Source organism: Coptis chinensis, chromosome 8, assembly GCF_015680905.1.
Source record: "Coptis chinensis isolate HL-2020 chromosome 8, ASM1568090v1, whole genome shotgun sequence".
In the NCBI taxonomy this organism is placed as follows: domain Eukaryota; kingdom Viridiplantae; phylum Streptophyta; class Magnoliopsida; order Ranunculales; family Ranunculaceae; genus Coptis; species Coptis chinensis.
The window spans coordinates 79828825-79849022 of record NC_141463.1 but is presented as its reverse complement, the minus strand read 5'-3'; the positions used below and the strand labels follow the sequence as shown (position 1 = coordinate 79849022).

Genomic DNA, 20198 nt, shown 5'->3' with positions numbered 1-20198 from the left:
GACGACAATATCTATATTCCACCCTAGACCCTCTGGTGCTAACAATGACAGAAGGCAGATGGTAGCCTCGTTGTTTACAATATCAGACATCAGTCCATCTGCTGATTATCAAGATATATACCTAGCCGCCACAGCAGATTTTCCGCTATACTGTTACAGATCCGTTGTGAAAGAACACCTGTAGAGTGTGCTTAGTCCTGCAGACCAGTAGAAGAACGAAAAAAAAAAGTTTCTCTACATAGTCATTCATTTTCAACAACAATTTGGTAAAGCACATCCATCTTTTTCGATCTTGACCAGTTGTTCTTTCAAGGGAAAAAGATATTTTTAACTGCAAGACAATCAACGAAAACACAAAAAACAGATAAATAGAAAAAAAAACATTTCGTGCAATTGTTATGTCAGATACCACCTACAGCTTGATTCAAATATCTCAATGCAACTTCTGCAGCAGGGTTGGCAGCTGCAATAACATCAACTTGCCTTCCCATTACCGGTCCATCCAAAAGTACATGAGTGTGAGCTATTACAGCAATGAAGCCATCAATGTGACATCCCATATCACTGCCAACAACTCAAATCCATCAGCATTAAAACAAAACAATAATTCAAATCTCTCGGCATTAAACACTTGCATCTTCAAAATATCCCCAGCTCCCAAAACAGAATCATCGCTAGCAAGCGGAGAAAAGTGACACAAGGTATTGTTCACAGATACGCATGTCGGAAATGCCTCTCCCCTCTCAATCTTCTTGTTAACATTCTTGTACACATTTCGGGATGGAGTGATTCTCATGGAATGATATTAGTTAATATTTCGTTTTGTCCCCTTTAGAAGAGTGCTTTAACTTGAACAATGAATCACATTTTGATGTGGCAAACAGGTAGACAAACAGTACCTGACCTGTTTGTCTGTTGTCACTACAACTCTTAATTCCGTCACCACAACCTTGAGGTCGTGCACATTGAACATTAAAAAACCACAAGGTAGAATTAGTCGGAAAGATGTGTATCATAACTGTATTTTTTTTTTCAGAAGAAGAAGATTATTGAAAGTACAAGAAAAGAAGAGATGAAAAAACAAAAATAAAGGAAAACAATCAAATACACCACAAGAAACAAGAATAAGTTTAAAGAGTGAACAGAGATAAACACGCAAAACCACAGTACAAACAGTGGCAAACTTTGCACTTTTGGTTCCCGATTCTTCTTTCGTGTAGCCTACACAAAACACAGTCCAACTAACACATGACAAATAGTCAGCTCATCCTTAATGTGGTAGCAGAAGCATATTATGCACTAAGCACCGTATGGCATCAAACCCTCTATATTAGAAACAATCTAATAGCTTACATTTAAGTTGACGTGGTCGAGAAAACTGGTGTTGCAGTAGGTCCAATATTATTCGTAGAGTCAGCTCCCCAGGTGCTTGTGCTTGAGGAGCCACAATATGAATAGGACGGGTCGGGAGGCAACGGAAGCTGTATATTCCCCAGAAGTACTTGCACCACAATGCTCATCGGTGGTCTGTCATTGGGCTTGAACTGAGTACACCATAACGCAACTGTAACTAGTGTCTTTGCTTTTGATTTATTCTTGTCCTTGATGCCACAATCATCCACAATTTCATCTAGTTTCCCAATCTTGAACTTTTCCCAAACTTGTCCAGGTAACCAATTTTCGCCATTAAGAACTTTTGGAAGTTACTGGCATTTGCATCCACATTTCTGGGGCAGCATAGCTGCGGGTCCCTCTAAACTCAACCACAGATATCTTGCTTAAATCTCTTTGAGAAACCTTAGCCATTCCAAAATCTGCAACTTTAGGAGAAAGTTTTGAGTCAAGGAGAACATTACCAGGCTTTACGTCATAGTGAACTATTTCATGAATGCAACCCTCGTGCAAGTAAGAAAGACCTTTTGCTGTCCCAATTGCAATATCATACAAATTCTCCCACGGTAAATTAAGATGGTTATCATATAAAACCTTATCGAAAGATCCATTGTCCAAGTACTCATAGACAAGTGCTTTCATATTGGCCTCAAAACAATACCCGTAGAGCTCTGTTGCATGGGTACGCCCTAATTTCCTCTGTATCGCGTACCCGTGTCATGCGGACACGGACACGGACACCCGGACACAAGCAAAACAGTACCTAATTCTCAGATCTCGCCGTGTCCAAATCGCCGTACCCGTGTCCAAATCGTCGTACCCATGCAACACAGCCGTAGAGTATAACTAAGTGCCGATGCAAAGTACTACTCATTGTTCTCACTTCAGCCATGAATGTGAACTCCAAGACATCCATCGCAGTGTTCTTTAATTTCTTGATGGCAACTTTCACACCATTAGGTAATGTTCCTTTGAATACATCTCCATACGCACCAGAACCTATTGGATTACTGAAATCTACTGTAATGCTCGTCAAGTCCTTATGTGAATATTGTTGTATTTTCTTTCTTCCAAGCTCACCTAATAACATCTCAATTGAGTTTGACCTACCATTGGCTCCTCCTTTAAAAACATCCACAACTTTGACAGGCACCTCTTCATGAGCAGTCTTACTTTTACCATCCTCAGTCACTGGTTTTTTCTTAATCTCTGTAATCGGTACCCCTTCAACAACATTCTCAATTTTAGTATCCCCAAGCTTCAATTGTCTTTCCAGTTGTATGGCAGCATTATTTTCCTCCCTCTCCTCACTCTCAACTGTCTCTCTGAATAATTGCACAAAGGTGTCGCAATCTGAAAGAAAATGCTTGTGTGTCAATACGATAAGATGATACTATTAAAAGTATAAACGTTATGAACTCAAGGAACCCTTCAATTGCGAGAAGAAGCAATTAAAGACAGACCTAGATAGGTACAAAGGTTTATCCCTGACTAAGAACAGTTAGAAGTTTCTTCTATAAATAATTACTTAAAACCATACTTCAATTTAGGCCATCTCAATTCAATCTCAGATTAGAATTGAACCTCATGAAAATAACCATTAAATGAAATGAGAGATCTGATGATTAGAAATCTATAGAAGATGGAGATGAACAACAACAACAAAACAATACTCACTTTCCACAGACCCGAAGCGGACACAAAAGAGCTTCTCCTTTGAGTCCCCTTCAGAAAAATCAGTTGCAGCCCAGACACAAGACTTAGAGTTTGATGTATGAAACAAGGTAGAATATATGAAAACAAACTCAAATAAATGAAACTGTATATATAACACAGATACGCGCAAATCTTACTTGGATGATTTGTGCAGATCCTGTGATGCCAGAACCACCGTTCTTCTGTCATAAACACTCGAACTTTTCCCGATTTTTTGTGCTTGAAGAGCTTCACGCGACCCCATCTTTGCCATCCATTTACTTTTTGTCCATTTACAGAAATCTCTCCCCTCCTACAAGTCAAGGGCCAAAATATATAAGTGAGTGAAAAAAAGAATAGAAAGAATGTACTCTAAATCATTAGAAGTTTGAGACATAAGAATTAAACAAGAATTGCAGTTAACTTACTCATCGAAAAGCATATCTTCATCTCCTTCACCAAATATAGAGTGTTCACTTTGGCTGGCCATGAACCGCAGATTCACAGCTTCTTTGTAAGCAATATATACATATGGAGAGAGAGACACAGAAATGATAGAATTGACTTGGAAACTTTTTGCCGTCATGAAACCTCAGTTTTAATCTAACTTTTACGGTTTTACGACTCGGCAGGTTTAAAATTTACTCGGCTGGTTCAATTTACTCGGCCAATTCAATTGAACCACCAGTTTGAACCCAGCCGAGCTGACACAACCCAAACATATATTGTACTTCTTTTCGTGAAATAACTCCCCATAAGACCATCTCCATTGGTAGCAATGGATCGATGTTATTCCTTATAAGGATTGGGGTATGTAGTATGTGACTACTCATCTCCAGCAGTTTTATACTTCATAACCATTTCGCGTGCACACTCAAATGGGCTTATAGCAGTCTTACATATGCATTTCATTTCTCGTAAACAACTCATGGCACCTACTGCTTACATACCAACTCATGGCAACTTGTGTGGAAAATAGGCTACATGGGCCATACCAAACAATGATCGAACTCACTTTCAATGCTACTTCTACTATAATGCAAACCTCGTTTGCATAGTGAACGATTTTGTAAAACTAAGTGTAGAAGATCAAGTCACCGTCTGGACTCGTGCCTTTCTGTTAAGAATTCTCACTTTGTACTAAGCCGAAGCAGCCAAGTCTGTATTGTTACTATTTCATGCTGAAAAGGTCCAACTCTGTATAAACGAGGAGGGAGGGTTCACTTAAGATAAATATATGTTTTTTTTTCGATAAACCTTGAGATAAAGCTTTGAGATCCTATAAGTCAGCGACCAAAAAGACATGCATAAGAAAAAATGTACTGAAAATCATCTAAATTTTAAAGCCGAGAAATTAAACAGTGTGAACATAGCTTAGCTTACATTTGGAGAAGCACATCTTCATCTTCTTCACCAGTTATGATATGTGCTACTTCAGCTCCTGTGTTTTCAGCCCTATTATCCAAAAGCTTCCGTTGTCCTTCCAGTTGTATGGAAGCATCATATTTCTTCCTCTCCTCACTCTCTACTGACCCTCTGAATATTCGCTCAAATTTTGCGGCTTCTGAAAGAAAAGGCTAGTGTATGTTAATACTGATAAGATGATAGTATGATACTATAATAAGTTTGAAATCACATATTAGTACACTCATGCCCGTACACAGAGAGCTAGTTTTTGTGAAATTCAGAAGCATGATCTATTAAATCTAAACATTAATTGAAAAAAAATATAAAAGAAAAAAGAGAAAAAAAAAAATGACGGGTTTCGTAAATTATATTTTTATTTAAAGCTTTAATATCTCTCTTTTAGATCTCTTCTACAGGCAGATAGATTTGGCCGCGCACCGACTCAAAACATTGAGACGTCTCAATTACTTAAAAGCATCCTAATAATAACATTTTAAGCATCTCAATCTCATATTTGAACGTCGATCATGAAAATAAACATTTAATGAAATGAAAGTTCTGGTGATTAAAAATCTAGAGAAAACCAATACTCGCCCTCCTCAACGCCGAACCAGACAGAAAATCTAATCTCCTCTGCGTAAAGAGAATCAGTTGCCTTCCAAGAATAGTATTTATAACCATCCATTTTGATCACTCCCATTCCCGGAGAAACTGAAACAAAACAGAATATATGAGCACAATCTCAAATAAGAAGAACAGTAGTAAAACTAACACAGCTGAATCTTACTTGGATGATTTGCGTAGATACTGTGACGTCCGAACCACCATTCTTCTCGAACTTCTCCCGATTTTTTGTGCTTGAAGAGCTTCACTCGACCCCATCTTTGCCATCCAATTAATTTTTTTCCTCCATAAGAAATCTCTCCCCTCCTACAAGTCAAGGGCCAACAAATATATATATATATATGTGTGACAGAAAAAGAGAATACATACAATGTACTCTAAATCATCGTTGGAATGAAGTTAACTTACTCATCTTCATCTTCACTTTGGCTGCTGGCCATTAATCACAGATTTTTTTTTTAAGAAATTTTCTTCGCGAAGAACCGGCTGAGTTTTATTTGAACCGATGATTTCAGCTTTGTCTGTCTTTCCAACAACAAAAGAGAGTGAAAGACCACAAAGCACAATTATTCGGAAAAATGTGGATCTAGATTACTGGAAACCGTGTGTTTTTACAATGTCTCGAAACAAATAAGCAAAATACAAAAATAAGCAATCAACCACGTCACTATGTTTTAAACGGGGAGGGAGGGAGGGAGGGTTCATTGCTTCACTTTAGTGTGATTACGCCTAAGGACAAAGCCCCAATAATAATTTGGCCATAAGTCCACCTTGATTTTTAATTTTGCCGTGAGTTAAATAAACTAATGTATGATAGATTTGGGTTCATATCGGTTCTGTATTGGGCAAACTAAATTTCCAAAACCTAAACCATTTTTAATCGGTTTGGTTTGGATTCATAAATTGATTATCGATAATCGAAATCCATTAATAGCCCTAGGCTCAAGGACACATTTTCATTAATAATTTCAGCTCAATGACAAATCAGGCTGACATCATATATAAATTCATAAAAACTAGTGTGGGCAGGAGAAAGAGTGTAAGAGAGAATCTAAGACACTCATAAGGCAGGAGTGAGGGTGTATTGTATTATCGAAAAAAAAAAGAGGGTGTATTGCACCAAGCCATCAATGTATCTTAAGCCAGCGCACTCATATATCCTGCGCACACCAGATGCCCTCATATAAATTTGATTTACATAGAAAAATTTTAATTTGCACATATGATATGACAGGAGTGTGCACAGGTCGGATTTGGGACTAAACCGACCCTATCAGTTTATATTTTTTTGGAATCGAATTGAACCGTTTGGGTTATACTAATCGAACCGAACCGAACTGAACTAATTTTCTGCTAAACCGATATCCAAATCGAACTGACTGAATTACGGTTTAACCGATATTAACCGAACCAAACCGAACTAATTTTCCGCTAAACCGATATCCAAATCGAACCGACTAAATTACGGTTTAACCGATATTAACTGAACCGAACCGACCGGTTTTCAATATTTTTAAATTAGATCAATTAAATATGTATATTTTAGTATATATTATATATGACGGGTCGGGTTTGAAACTAAATCGATGACCGAACCGACCCTATCGATTTTCACATATACTGACCCAAACCGAACTGACTAATAAATATAACTGACCCAAAACTGACCGGTTCAATTTGGTTTGGTCAGTTTGGTCAGTTTTATGCACACCCCTATGATAATAATGACCGGTAAGTTCGGTTTTGGACTTGTAACGAAATTAATATTGAAGTGGACTCAAAGCGAAAACATTTGAAAATCAGCCCAATTTACTTGATGTTGTTTTAAAGGGGTGTGTTATTGTAGTACTATAGGGTAAAGCTTTCTGACACGTGTCATCAATGACTCGAGTCAAAAGAGTTATGAGATGGTTTATTAACTCAAGAAATCCCATTTTGTGAAATTAACTTTAGACTATAGTGGAGGGCATCTCAAAAGTGGTGGAACTGGGATGGAATTAACTAATTTGGGTGGAATCGACTCTACTGCGGCTAGGGCCGGCCCTAGGCCCATACTGTCTAACACTTTGCAAGGCCCCCAATATAAACAAAAAAAAAATCCCCGTGAAGTTCTTAAAAGCCCACTATAGTATTAGAAACCTAGACAAAAGCCCGTTCACAGGAAAATAAAAAGGAAATAAAAGCCCAATTTTTCAGACTTTGCATTGGGCCATTTGAAACACAGAGTCGGCCCTGACTGCAGCAGTGAAATATTTTAAGACTAATTAGGTACACTAGAAAATTCGTGCTGCTTGGGACAAAATCAAGAGGCAAACAACTGAATCATTGTGACTCACACTTAGCGTGAGATTAATTTTGGTACAGACATTTGCTCAAAGGGAAAGCAGAAATGGTGGGATAGTAGGCCGACATTCTTGCACAGAATTGAGGACATGAACATACTGTACTATAGATTTGTTAGCTGAGTTCAGTACTTGTGTGATACTGATACAGTGTCAATCCTATCCTTGTAACCTTTTTATTCTTTTAGTACGACGAAATCTTTTTATTCTATTAATACAATTACCCTTTTAAAAAAAAAACTTTAGAATAGGTTGGGCCTTAATGACAAAATTAGGAGAGAGTATTGGACCTTTTTATTTGGCGCCACAAACATGTTCATTTTCCGGTGTCTTTGGGTTCCGCACAACTGAAGTTGTTGTTTGCTTCCAGGTACTCATTACCATCTATGCACGGATATGAGAAGTGTGTTACTGACCAACATAACACTCACTCGAGTTTTTTGGTGAAAAAGCAATAGGTGACTTTACAATTGTTAACTACTTAATTGTTTATCTTGAATTTGCATGCTTACTTGAGATTATGTCTTTAGTTTACTCGGACTACATTATTTGAAGGTTTAAGCCCATAATTTTCAGGTATGCCATTGTTGCGAAAGAGCTCTCTTCCTATACATTCCTCCCACGACACGTTCTTCTTGCGAATAAGTAACTAGAGGTTTTTGGTGCAAAAGCAATTAATCAAGTAGAAAGTTACACTCGTGCCTATTTATAATGTCTAATTAGTAGAATATATGGTGTAGTTCACTCACTGCAGATAATTTATTTGTCAATTTGCTTCCATGATTCCACTTTGTATATCAACTGTCTGATCATTTGAACACACTCACTTGACTTTGACATGATTTCACTCTTGCGTATCCAACTGTCTGACCATGTAAACCCTAATTAGTCTTTTGCACGTGTAGATGTGTGTTGACATCCTTTTACATTGGGTTTTAGAGTGGACTCCTTTTTAGTTTACAAAATTAATTATCCACAATGTACTGGAGTTACATACCTGATCAGTGTGTCCTGCGATTGTAGGCATTGCATGTTTCTCTTGTACATGATAGAAATGCAATTGATTCTACTCGTCTACATTCTTCAAACAAAGAAGCTCAAAGTTGTTTCAGTTACTCTGATAGACAGAGGTACTTTCCATTTGCATTTTCATACCGTCTATGTGATTCGATGTACTTAAAATTATTCTAGTATGTTGACATTAAAGAGAAACTGAAACTGATGAAAACTAGAATGAGGAAAATGAATTCAATGAATCAATTATTCTTGATTACATGTCTGTATTTATACTATGATAGTTACAACTAACTAATAGAGCACAGAACACACTGGTCTGTTAATCTACAACAGCTCAAAGACTTGGAAGACTTGGTCTTATACAAGTGTCAGCAGATCCCATTTTCTGTAACAACTTAAGAGATAACTCTTAGATATCCTCCAGAGATTGTTTCTATATGGAGTCTATATAAGTCGAACAATTTCACTTAAAGCAAATTAATAAAAACAACTTACTGTTATCTGTTTCTTTATGGTATCAAAACTTCTATAGTCTCCAACGAGTAAGTAAGATCTTGTTTTTTTTTTTTTCATTTAAAAAATTTCAGCCAATGGCCAACACATCAGTACCAAAGTATCCGTATCCAGCAAATCTCAATGTAGCCAATTTCGTCTCTCTTAAACTCTCCTTTACAAACTATCTTCTGTGGGAAACACAAGTTTTGTCATTAATTGAAAGTCAAGACCTACTTGGTTTTGTTACAGGTGATACAATTCCACCGTATACTGAGATTACTGATGCTAACAACACCAATATAATACCGAATCCAGATCTGGCAGCATGGACTCGCACCGATCGATTGGTAAAAGCATGGATAACGGCAACCATCTCTGAAGAAGCTCTGGGAGTCGTAGTTGGTTTGAAAACATCACATAATGTATGGTCTGCATTACAAAATGCATTTTCTCAAGGTTCTCAAGCTAGGGAGTTTGAACTACTTCTCAAACTTCAGGAGAAGAAAAATGATTCAACACCTTTATCTGACTATATCAAGGACTTCAAGGCTATATGTGATCGGTTAAATGCCATTGGAAAGCCACTCTCGATGATAAAAGGTATTCGGCTTCTTAATACTCTTGGACCAAGGTATGAATCTTTTGCAACTGCTATGTTAAAACCTCCAGTTCCATCTTATGTTGATCTTATTCCACTTTTGCAAAGTCATGAACTCCGAAATAAGTCAATCTTTTTCTAAAATGTCAATCCTAATGTGGCATTTGTGGGGCAACGTCGTAACATTCGACCTCAATGGGAGCGTGGCTCATCATCATTTAGCTCTAGAGGTCGGGCTTTACACGCACTAGCAATAGGCCTAACTATAACAACAGTCACGACTTACGGCACCAAGGAATCCTACCCCTTTCCAAAGCTCAACCACTGCCGCTCAACCCGCTATCATATTCTGTCAAATATGTAACAAAAGAGGACACAATGCTCTCAAGTGTTGGCACCGAATCGATAACAGTTTTCAAGATGAGAACGTTCCACAAGCCTTAGCTGCTCTCCATATGAATGACTAATGATGGCGAGTGGGTTCCAGATACTGGAGCTACATCACACATGACTGATAATCCAGGTACTCTTTGCAATTTACAACCATATACTGGATTTGATTATGTTATGGTTGGTAATGGAGATCGTCTACCCATCACACATACTGGTGATGCCACTTATAACTCTTTACTACAAATTAAAAATGTTCTTGTGGTACCTGATATTAAGAAGAAGTTGCTCTCTGTTTCTCAATTAACATCTGATTATCCGTGTTATTTTGAGTTTGACAAAAATGGTTTTCTGATTAAGGATCGAAAAACGAACCAGGTGATGGCATCGGGGAGTAGACAAGCAGGACTATATGTTTTAGCCAATGCCAAAGCTAAAGCTTTCTTCTCAAATAGATTTCGTGTTACAGATGAAAGTACTTGGCACAGTCGGCTAGGCCACCCTCATTCTAGAATCATTGCTTTTCTTAAGAAGAATAACTCTATTTCAATTAATAAAAGTTCTTTTGGCTTATGTATGAGCTGTGAGATGAGTAAAAGCTCCAAACTCCCATTTGTTTCGTCAAGCAGTAGGTCTTCTAAACCACTCTTTAAAGTTCATTGTGACCTTTGGGGTGCTGCACCAGTTTTATCTAATCAAGGCTTTCGACATTATGTTGTCTTTGTTGATGATTTTTCGCGATATACATGGCTTTATCCTATCAAGCAAAAGTCTGACTTTTACAGTGTATTTCTATTGTTCCAACTGATGGTGGAGAAACAATTTGAGAAGAAAATCAAAAAAATTCAGTCAGATAATGGAGGTGAATTCTTGAAACAAGAGTTCCTTGATCATCTTAGTGGTGAAGGCATAATTCATCAACTATCATGCCTAGGTACTCCTGAACAAAATAGCGTAGCAGAGCGTAAACACCGTCATGTTGTTGAACTTGGCTTAGCTATGATGTTTCATGCGTCAGTTCCTAAGAAATATTGGGTCGAGACTTTTAACACGTCCACATTTCTAATAAACCGATTGCCTTCCCCAACTCTTAACATGGCCACTCCATATAATCTACTACATCAAAAACCGCCCACATATGATTTCCTTAGAACTTTTGGCAGTCTATGCTATCCTTATCTACGAGGATATACAAAGGATAAACTAGAACCAAGATCTCTCCCTTGTGTATTTATGGGTTATAGTGTTAAACACAAAGGCTATCGGTGCCTCAATCCTCAAAATGGGTGTGTTTATATCTCGCGTCATGTCGTCTTTGATGAGTGTTGGTTTCCCTTTCACAAGCCCACCCAATCCCAAGATACACTCGTTGACACAAGTCACACAACTCATTTTCAAAATTGGTTGCATCCTATTGAAACTCATTCCAAAAATCCTCCCACTCAACTTTGCTCACCTGCTGGCCAAGAACTTGCTAGGCTATTTAATTCAGCTCCTATCAATCCATCACTACCCACTGAACAGTCGCCTATCATACCACATCAAAATGAACCACCTATTCCATCTCAAAATAATCCACCTCCAAATGAACCTAATACTACTCAAACAGCCCCAAGACCAGTACACATATCTTCTTCCACCCTTCCTAGGCCTGCACAACCGCACTTAATGATAACTCGTATGAAAGACGGCATTCGCCAGCCAAACCCAAAGTATGGATTACTTGCTACTACTCCTCCTATCCCCACCACACCAAAATCCACAAAAAGTGCTCTTAGTCACCCAGGATGGAATTCTGCTATGCTAGAAGAAATGAATGCTCTCTCACACAATGAGACATGGGTACTTGTTCCACGACAACTCTACATGAATGTCATTGATTGTCGGTGGGTGTTTAGAGCCAAACTCAATTCTGATGGTTCATTGGATCAGCTGAAAGCAAGACTTGTAGCAAAAGGCTATAACCAAAGGGAAGGAGTCAACTTTCTCGAAACATTCAGTCCGGTAATAAAACCTGCTACTATCGATTTGTTCTCACCATTGCAACTGTTAAAGGCTGGAATTTCCGGCAACTTGATGTTAAGAATGCTTTTTTACATGGACATCTTCAAACCACAGTTTTCATGGAGCAAACCCCTGGCTTTGTAGATGAACTATTGCCAAATCATGTGTGTCAGCTCCAACGAACGTTGTATGGTTTAAAACAGGCTCCACGAGCCTGGTTTGACAGATTCAGTTCCTATCTCATTGAGTATGGTTTTAGATGCAGCCTAGCTGACTCATCATTATTCATTTTCAACAATGGTGTTAATATCATGGTTCTACTGGTATATGTTGATGATATAATACTCACTGGTGACGATAATATTTTATTAGATGAATTTGTTGCAAAACTCGGGGCTCAATTCTCCATTAAGGATTTTGGCCCTCTCAGTTACTTTCTCGGAGTACAAGTACAATATTTCAAAGATGGACTCTTTCTATCTCAAACAAAATATATGTTGGACTTGCTTCATAATACAAAGATGACTAACTGCAAACCGACATCTACTCCTATGACTGCTAAACCTGCTCTCATTTCAAATGGTCAAGCTCTCTATCATGATGTTACCGAGTATCGAAAGATTGTCGGCACACTTCAGTATCTCACCTTGACACGACCTGATTTGAACTATGTTGTGAGCAATGTTTGTCAACATATGCATGCACCTACCAATGCACACTTCCAGATGGTTAAAAGAATACTCCGTTACATCAAAGGAACTATCTCTACTGGTTTGCGCATACTCAAGCACAGCAGTCTTGATCTCTATGCCTTTTCCGACGCCGACTGGGCTGGGTGCCCCCTTACTAGACGATCTACCACTGGTTTCTGTACCTTTCTGGGGTCTAATTGTATCTCCTGGAGTGCTAAGAAGCAGCCTACCGTATCACGTTCAGTCGCGGAAGCCGAATATCGAACAATGACATCTACAACTGCTGAACTCACATGGATTTCTTTCATCCTACGTGACCTTGGAATTTTCCAGTCAAAACCACAAGTTCTATTCTGTGATAATATCTCAGCACTTCACATGTCAATCAATCCAGTGTTCCATGCTCGAACCAAACACATAGCTATTGATTATCATTTTGTTCGTGAGAAAGTGCTGACAAGGCATATTGTTAGTTACAGAAGTAAAACAGAATATTAACAAACTGCTCTAATCCTAACAAACTAAGATTTGTTATTTCTTGTATCTTCATCATGTGTGTCATTACCCTCCCTCAAGCTGAAGTGAGAATCTCTCAGTGTAAGCTTGTGAATTAGAGTAACAAAACGTTGAGTAGAGAGGCCCTTTGTGAATACATCTACAATTTGATCAACAGTACACACATATTTGATTTCTAAAAGTTTACTTGTGACCAGTTCTCTAACATAATGATAATCCACCTCCAAGTGTTTTGTTCTTGCAAGATAAACAAGATTGTTGGATAGAGAGATAGCTGAAATATTATCACCCAGAGAAGAGGAGGTTGCAGAATAGGTATATGAAAATCCTTGAATAAGATACAGAGCCAATAAATTTCAGTAGCAGCGTAAGCTAAGCTTCTATATTCAGATTCAAGATCGAACTTAACAACAGGTTATGCGCTTCTTTGCACACCAAGAAATCAGGTTAGAGCCATGATAGACGCAAAATCCAGTGGTTGACCTCCTATCAGTTGGGCAACCAACCCAATCAACATCTGAAAATGTTGTGATGTTTAAAGAACCTTTAGTAAAGTGTAAACCTTTAGTAATAGTGTCTTTCAAATACCTGAGATTTTAACTACAGCCAAGTGATTAGATGTAGGAGAGTGCATAAACTGACATATTTGACTGACAGAAAATGATATATCAAGTCTTGTCCATGTGAGGTATTGAAGAGCGCCAACAATGGACCTATACTCTGTTGGATCTTGAAGAATGTCACCACTATAAGGATCCAATTTAATAGATGTGGAACATGGAGTTGAGCAGGCTTTGGCATCTAATATGTTTGCTTTGACTAATAAATCATAAGTATATTTAGTTTGGGACAGAAAGATACCAGTTTTGTCTCTGTTTACTTCCATGCCAAGAAAGAAATGGAGAGGTCCTAGATCCTTCATTGCAAAGCTGCAGCTTAATTGCTGAATGAGAGATGAGCAATATGTAGGTGAATTTCTTGTGATTAAAATGTCATCTACATAGACCAGAATTTATGTAATACAATCATCATTGAATCTGACAAATAGATATGGATTAGCTTTTGAAAGATGAAATCCTTACGAGAGAAGAGCTTGAACCAATGCTTCATACCAAACACGAGGTGCTTGCTTGAGCCCATAGAGAGATTTTAGTAGTTTGCAGACATAAGTTGGTTTCTCTGTATCAATAAAGCCCTGAGGTTGCACCATGTATACATCTTCCTTTAGAGTACCACACAGAAATGCATTGGAGACATCTAGTTGCTTAATTTCCCAATCTTTTTGAACAACAATAGATAAAATCATTCGTATTATAGAAGGTTTGGCAACTGGACTAAAAGTATCTCCACAATCTATTCCTGATTGCTGATGGAAACCCTTAGCTACAAGTCTAGCTTTGTGTTTATCTATGCTGCCATTTGCTTTCTGCTTCAGCCTAAACACCCACTTGTTGCCAAGAACATTATACTCACCACATGGAGGTACTAGAATCCAAGTTTTATTCTTTAAAAGTGCATTGTATTCATATGCCATAGCTAACCTCCATTGAGAATCCTTAACTGCTTGTGTATAAATAGTAGGTGTGGGTGGAAATTTTTGCAAGATAGATGAGAGAGCTGAGGGAAAAGGATGCTTAGTTGAATTGTAGGCTTTGGGCTTATGAAGGCCATTCTTGGATCTTGTTTGCATGGCATGATCATTGGTGATGACAGGATTATTTGTAAGGATAGAATTGACATGTTCCTTTGTAATTACAGGATCAGTGAAAGATACTGAGTTTGTTATGTCAAGAGTACTAGAAGAAGTAATAGAAGGATGAGATGGATTTAACACATTCAAATTTGAAGAGTCAATGTGAAAATTAGTAGAAGTGAACTGAGAATGAATAGGATGAGAGTGTTGAAGTGTTGATTTATGAAATGGATGGAAATTATTTGACGAGGAGTTAAAAGAAGAAGATTTATAGGGAAATTCTGTTTCATTGAAGACAACATGTCTTAAAACAAAGACTCTGCCAGTAATAGGGTCAAGACATCTATATCCCTTATGATTGAGACTATAGCCTATAAAAATATAGGGTTTACTTCTCATGTCAAATTTGTTTTGGGAGTAAGGTCTTAACCATGGAAAGCAACTGTAGCCATAGGTTATGAGAAACGTATAGCTTGGATTTGCATTGAACAATTTTTCCCAATGACAAATGTTATTTAATGAAGAAGAGGGAAGTCTGTTAATGAGAAAACCTGCTGTTTGAATTATTTCAAGCCCAACGGATATAGGGAGATTGGACTGAGAAAGAATAGTTCTAGTGATATTAAGAAGATGCCTATGCTTTCTCTCAACAACACCATTTTGCTCTGGAGTATGAGCACAACTGAATTGGTGTTGTATCCCAGAGTTAGCTAACAAAGAAGTAAATTTTGAACTTGTAAATTCTCCTCCACAATCTGTCCTAACACATTTAATCTCACAACTAATTTGTTTTTCAGCATAAAGTTTGAAATTAACAAAATTGTGGTAAAAGTCAGAGTTAAGAACAAGAGGTTTTATCCAACAATATCTTGTAAAATCATCTACAATAGTGACAAAATATCTATATCCACTGATAGAACAAACTGGCGAGGGTCCCCATAGATCAATATGTACAAGTTGTAGAGGACTGCTAGTTATAGAAGTGGATACAGGGAAAGACAATTTATGACTTTTTCCTATTTGACAATCATTACAAAATAAAGAAGAAGAAGTACTATGCTGAACAACCAACTTATTTCTACTTAAAACTTGATGAAGAGTTTGAGAAGATGGGTGCCCCAATCTTTGATGCCAGATGGAGAAGGGAGCTTTATTTGTGAAGAAAGTTGATGGTGTTGTGGAAGAAGTAGAGTTGCAGTTGAATGTGAAAGGATAGAGGCCTTTGTCAGACTTGCCTTGGAAAAGAATCCTCTGGGTGGCATTGTCATTGACAAAGAAACCATCAGAGTGAAATGTAAGGGAACATTTATTATCAGTTACAAATTTATGTACAGAAAGAAGGTTATGGGTCATTTGAGGGACATGCAAAATATTATTCATAGTAAAAGAGAAACTTGAATTAGGAGGATAAACAGTAGAATAACCAGTGTTAAGGATGTGCAAACTTTGACCATTGCCCACTAGCACTTTGTCCTTTCCTTTGTATTGAGAGTGAGATCCAATATTAGAAAGTGCTGGAGTGATATGGTGAGATGCGCCAGTGTCTGCAAACCAGTTTGGTGTAGCATTATAAGTACACACTTGGGAAGCATAATAAGCAGAAGGCTGCTGATTTGATGATCCAACATATGGTCCAGTGAATGCAAAATTTGCCGTAGGAAACTGTGAGCTAGAAGAGCCATCAGAATGTCCAGCAGATGAGAACTGAGGGCCATAAGATATATCAGAAGGTCCAATAGATGAAAACTGATGGCCATAATTATAGTTATCAAAACCAGAGATAGGCTGAGAGCTTGATGAAGTCCCATTGTTGGAGTTATCCACATTTTGGCTGTAAGAATCGCCTGCACTCCAGTTATACTGCTCATTATCAAATGTACTTGGATTAAAGTCATTAAAGTTCTGATCATAACCCAGATTACTTTCTTCAGCTGCATCACTTATATTAGCTAACATTGCTAATTTTGCTGGAGGAATCTTTCCTGCATACGTATGGCTCATTCTGTGATGGCAATCCAAGGCCACATGCCCTATCTTTCCACAAACTTGACAAGTAGGTTTGTTGTTCTAGGCATTATTGAAGTGTCCTTGAGCAGTAAAGTTGTTTCCTTGATGAGTAGAGGTGACATGCTGATGAGCTCCTCTGTTTGAATTTCCTTGAAAGTTATTTGGTCTACCACCTCTGAAATTATTGTAGTTACCTCTGAAATTATTGTTGGATTGATGTGGAAAGAAATTATTGTTGTTACCCCTGTAATTTCCTCTTTGTGGCTGATATGAACCTCTGTAAGAACCCCTGAAATTTGCATAATGTGGTGCATACTCTCTTGTAGTTGAGAAGGCATGAGAACTATTGTTTTCAGTTAACATTTCTTCAAGAGACATTTCTTCACTAAGAAGAAGACCATGTAATTCATCTAATGAAACTGGTTGTTGTCTGGTTCTAATTGAGGTCACAAAAGGTTTATAATCACTGGTCAATCCTCTTAGATATAGAACACCAGGTCTTCATCCTTGATTATGTGTCCAGAAGCTGCTAATGAATCTGCAATTTGCTTTATATTTTGCAAATAAGAGGCAATAGACGCATTGCCTTTCTTCATATCTTGGAGTTTTCCTTTCAATTGCATCACAAAGGCAGTTGTGATGGTAGCAAATCTTTTCTCTAATGATTTCCACAGCTCATGAGAGGTAGAGATACCAACCACATATGATAACATTTCAATAGACATGGTAGCATTAAGCCATATGAGAAGAGTTTGATCTCTTCTTACCCAATCAACATAAGCAAGATTCAATTGATTTGTAGAATTTCCTCTCTCATCACTTAAAAATTGATCATGACAAATTTATTTTCCAGTCACAAGATCGAAAAGACTAAAATTTCGCAAGATAGGTAGAAAAACAAATTTCCACATCATATAATTCTCTTTGTCCAGTTTTAATGGAACAGATTACTGATATTTTGAAATGAAAAATTCTGAAAATTACTTACAGATGAAGAAGATGATGATTCTCCTTGAGAATTCATTTGAAGGTTAATTTGAGGATTCACTTGAGAATTCACTTGAGGATTGATTTGAGGATTGATTTGAGGATTCACTTGAGAATTCACTTGAGAATTGATTTGAGGATTTTGATTTTGATTCTGATTTGCTGAAGGATGAGCGTTCCTTGCCATTGTTATAATCAAAGAAATCAAGCTTAGAACTTTAGAAAATTGATGTCAGGATTGATTAAGTTTTGAGAATTTGATTATGAAATTGAATCTGATTGATTGAAGATATAAGATTGAATCGAATTATGAAGAAAATTGGTAGTAATTGATGTTAATTCGAAGAACAACGGAAGATTATTTAAAAAATTAAGGTTTGAGGATCGAACTATTTTTCGCGTTAGAGCATTTAGCTCCGATACCATAAAGAGAAACTGATGAAAACTAGAAATGAGGAAAATGAATTCAATGAATCAATTATTCTTGGTTACATGTCTGTATTTATACTATGATAGTTACAACTAACTAACATTGCTGACAAGGCATATTGTTAGTTACAGAAGTAAAACAGAATATTAACAAACTGCTCTAATCCTAACAAACTAAGATTTGTTATTTCTTGTATATTCATCATGTGTGTCATTAGACATTTACCTCTTTAATTCTCAGCATTCATCCATAACCAACCTTTTGTTCATCACCTAATCTTGAATGTTTGCACTTTAAGCCAACAAACCAAATGCTGCTCAGTAAGTATTTTCAAATATCAATGATTCTTAATTAATTAGCTCAACAGGTTGATGACTTGTGTAAAAAAGGTCATTAAATTATTTCTCCCGCCATTTATATTGTCAAAAAACTTCTACACGCGCAACAATATTGTAAGTACCATCCATTCTACGCTCATATCACTACAGCACACGTGTCCACACCAGGTCGCATCTCTACCAACTCGTAATACTTGACCAGCACGTCATAACGACCCAAACTCAGGTCGTTCCGAATCTCAGTTACAACCATATATGGAAGCAAATCATCTAGCGTAATCCTGGAGCTCAATCAATGCATCAATCAAGGAGGCATTTACTTTGTAACAACAGGAGTAATGATGAATCATCAAGATAACATACAATGTGGATCTACACTTGGTAACGGCCTGAAGCAAATAAGGAAAGTCAGCTTAAACATCTATAAGTAGAGAGAGATGAACTACGTAAGGCTTGATTCAAGTTTACTCCAAGAAACTTGATACGTAGGCAACTCTTGTCCCAAGAAAGAGTGCAGCCATTCCCAATCAACCAAATCATCAGGTCGTAGACCCAAAATACTTAACCTCTACAAATATGTTGAAGGTTTTTGGCAAAAAATTAATTCTGTCTATATTCTTGTTTCCAGCTAATGTTCTAAAACATGTTGGTCTTATTGTTGCTAATAAAGCATTTTTTTCTTTTTTTTTCTTTCAAGGATGTGGACTTGTGTGCTGGTCAGGAAGAATTTTATTTGGATAATCAAGAATTATGAAAAGATGCATTATTTTGCTAGTGGCAATGGGAATGCAATTTTTTTGTGGTCCTGTAGGTTTTTATATGGTAAAATAATATATTTTTATGGTAAAAAAGTTCTGTTTTTATAGTCTCTCATACCTTTCTTAAAAAACTCATATGTCCACACTGCTTTACAGATCCAGTTGGTGTTCAAGGGCGAAAAGTTCATGTGGAAAGAACAAACAACTGCAGTCAGGTCTTCCCTTAAACACATAAATTTGATAACTCTATTTTTAATATTATTAGGATGGCTATGGTTATTTCGTTGTGAGCATGGCTCTTGATCACTTTATTTTGAAACCTCTCATAAGTCCTTAAACTACAAGTTTCCCGACCTACATTTGTAAAGCAGTTTTCCAGTTCCTCAGTTTACTTAGCTGAGATTTCTCAAGATTGGAAAAGTGTGCTGGTCAGTATAAAATTTTAGTATGAAGTGACTAGGCAAAAGGAGAAGCCAAGCACATTTCCACCTTGGCTATTATTTGAGTCCGAGTAGACACAATGAGAGCCTGTAAACTTTCATTGGGGGTTTTGACTTTTGATCAGCCGCACAAGTTCTTTGAGACATTCTTTGTCTATGTGTTTTATTTCACTCGTAATTTACAGTCATGTGGTTCCAGGTGTGGGCAGGTCCTTTGTCTGAAAATCATTTAGGGCCGGGTTGCCCTTTAGAACCGATGTCCAACCAAACGGGAAACACTTGGCCTTCAACCAGCTACTAATGTTTCTGTGAGGGATCTATAAGAGGTATGAACCCTGACCTTTAGATACTTAGAGATGCAGTATCTATGTAA

At 37.4% G+C, this 20198-nt stretch overlaps 1 protein-coding gene, 1 long non-coding RNA gene and 1 pseudogene across 2 annotated transcripts; 1 reads left to right on the top strand and 2 right to left on the bottom strand.

The window, feature by feature from the left end:
- Window positions 1–401: 401 nt before the first annotated feature.
- LOC147483362 (LEAF RUST 10 DISEASE-RESISTANCE LOCUS RECEPTOR-LIKE PROTEIN KINASE-like 2.4 pseudogene) lies at window positions 402–2034 on the bottom strand (annotated as a pseudogene).
- LOC147483361 (uncharacterized) lies at window positions 1011–5376 on the bottom strand. The gene is made up of 6 exons (XM_086579541.1): window positions 5334–5376; window positions 5089–5205; window positions 4471–4651; window positions 3310–3400; window positions 3070–3211; window positions 1011–2745 (listed from the first exon to the last, which is right to left on the bottom strand). The coding sequence occupies exons 1-6, from the start codon at window positions 5374–5376 to the stop codon at window positions 2156–2158; spliced, it is 1164 nt and encodes a 387-aa protein (XP_086435667.1). The 3' UTR covers window positions 1011–2155.
- Window positions 5377–7804: 2428 nt separating this feature from the next.
- LOC147483360 (uncharacterized) lies at window positions 7805–19445 on the top strand. The gene is made up of 3 exons (XR_015206361.1): window positions 7805–7918; window positions 8484–8590; window positions 19325–19445. It is a non-coding gene; the product is annotated as an uncharacterized LOC147483360 (long non-coding RNA).
- The last annotated feature ends 753 nt before the right edge of the window (window positions 19446–20198 follow it).

What these genes read in the sequence shown, in the direction of transcription:
- LOC147483361 (XM_086579541.1), bottom strand. Translation starts at nt 5,376, where the DNA reads ATGGGGTCGAGTGAAGCTCTTCAAGCACAAAAAATCGGGAGAA. An exon ending in AGCACAAAAAATCGGGAGAA is followed by an intron (nt 5,206 to 5,333) that starts GTTCGAGAAGAA and finishes GTTTTGTTTCAG; the next exon opens with TTTCTCCGGGAATGGGAGTG. An exon ending in GAAGATGTGCTTCTCCAAAT is followed by an intron (nt 3,401 to 4,470) that starts GTAAGCTAAGCT and finishes CTTGACTTGTAG; the next exon opens with GAGGGGAGAGATTTCTGTAA.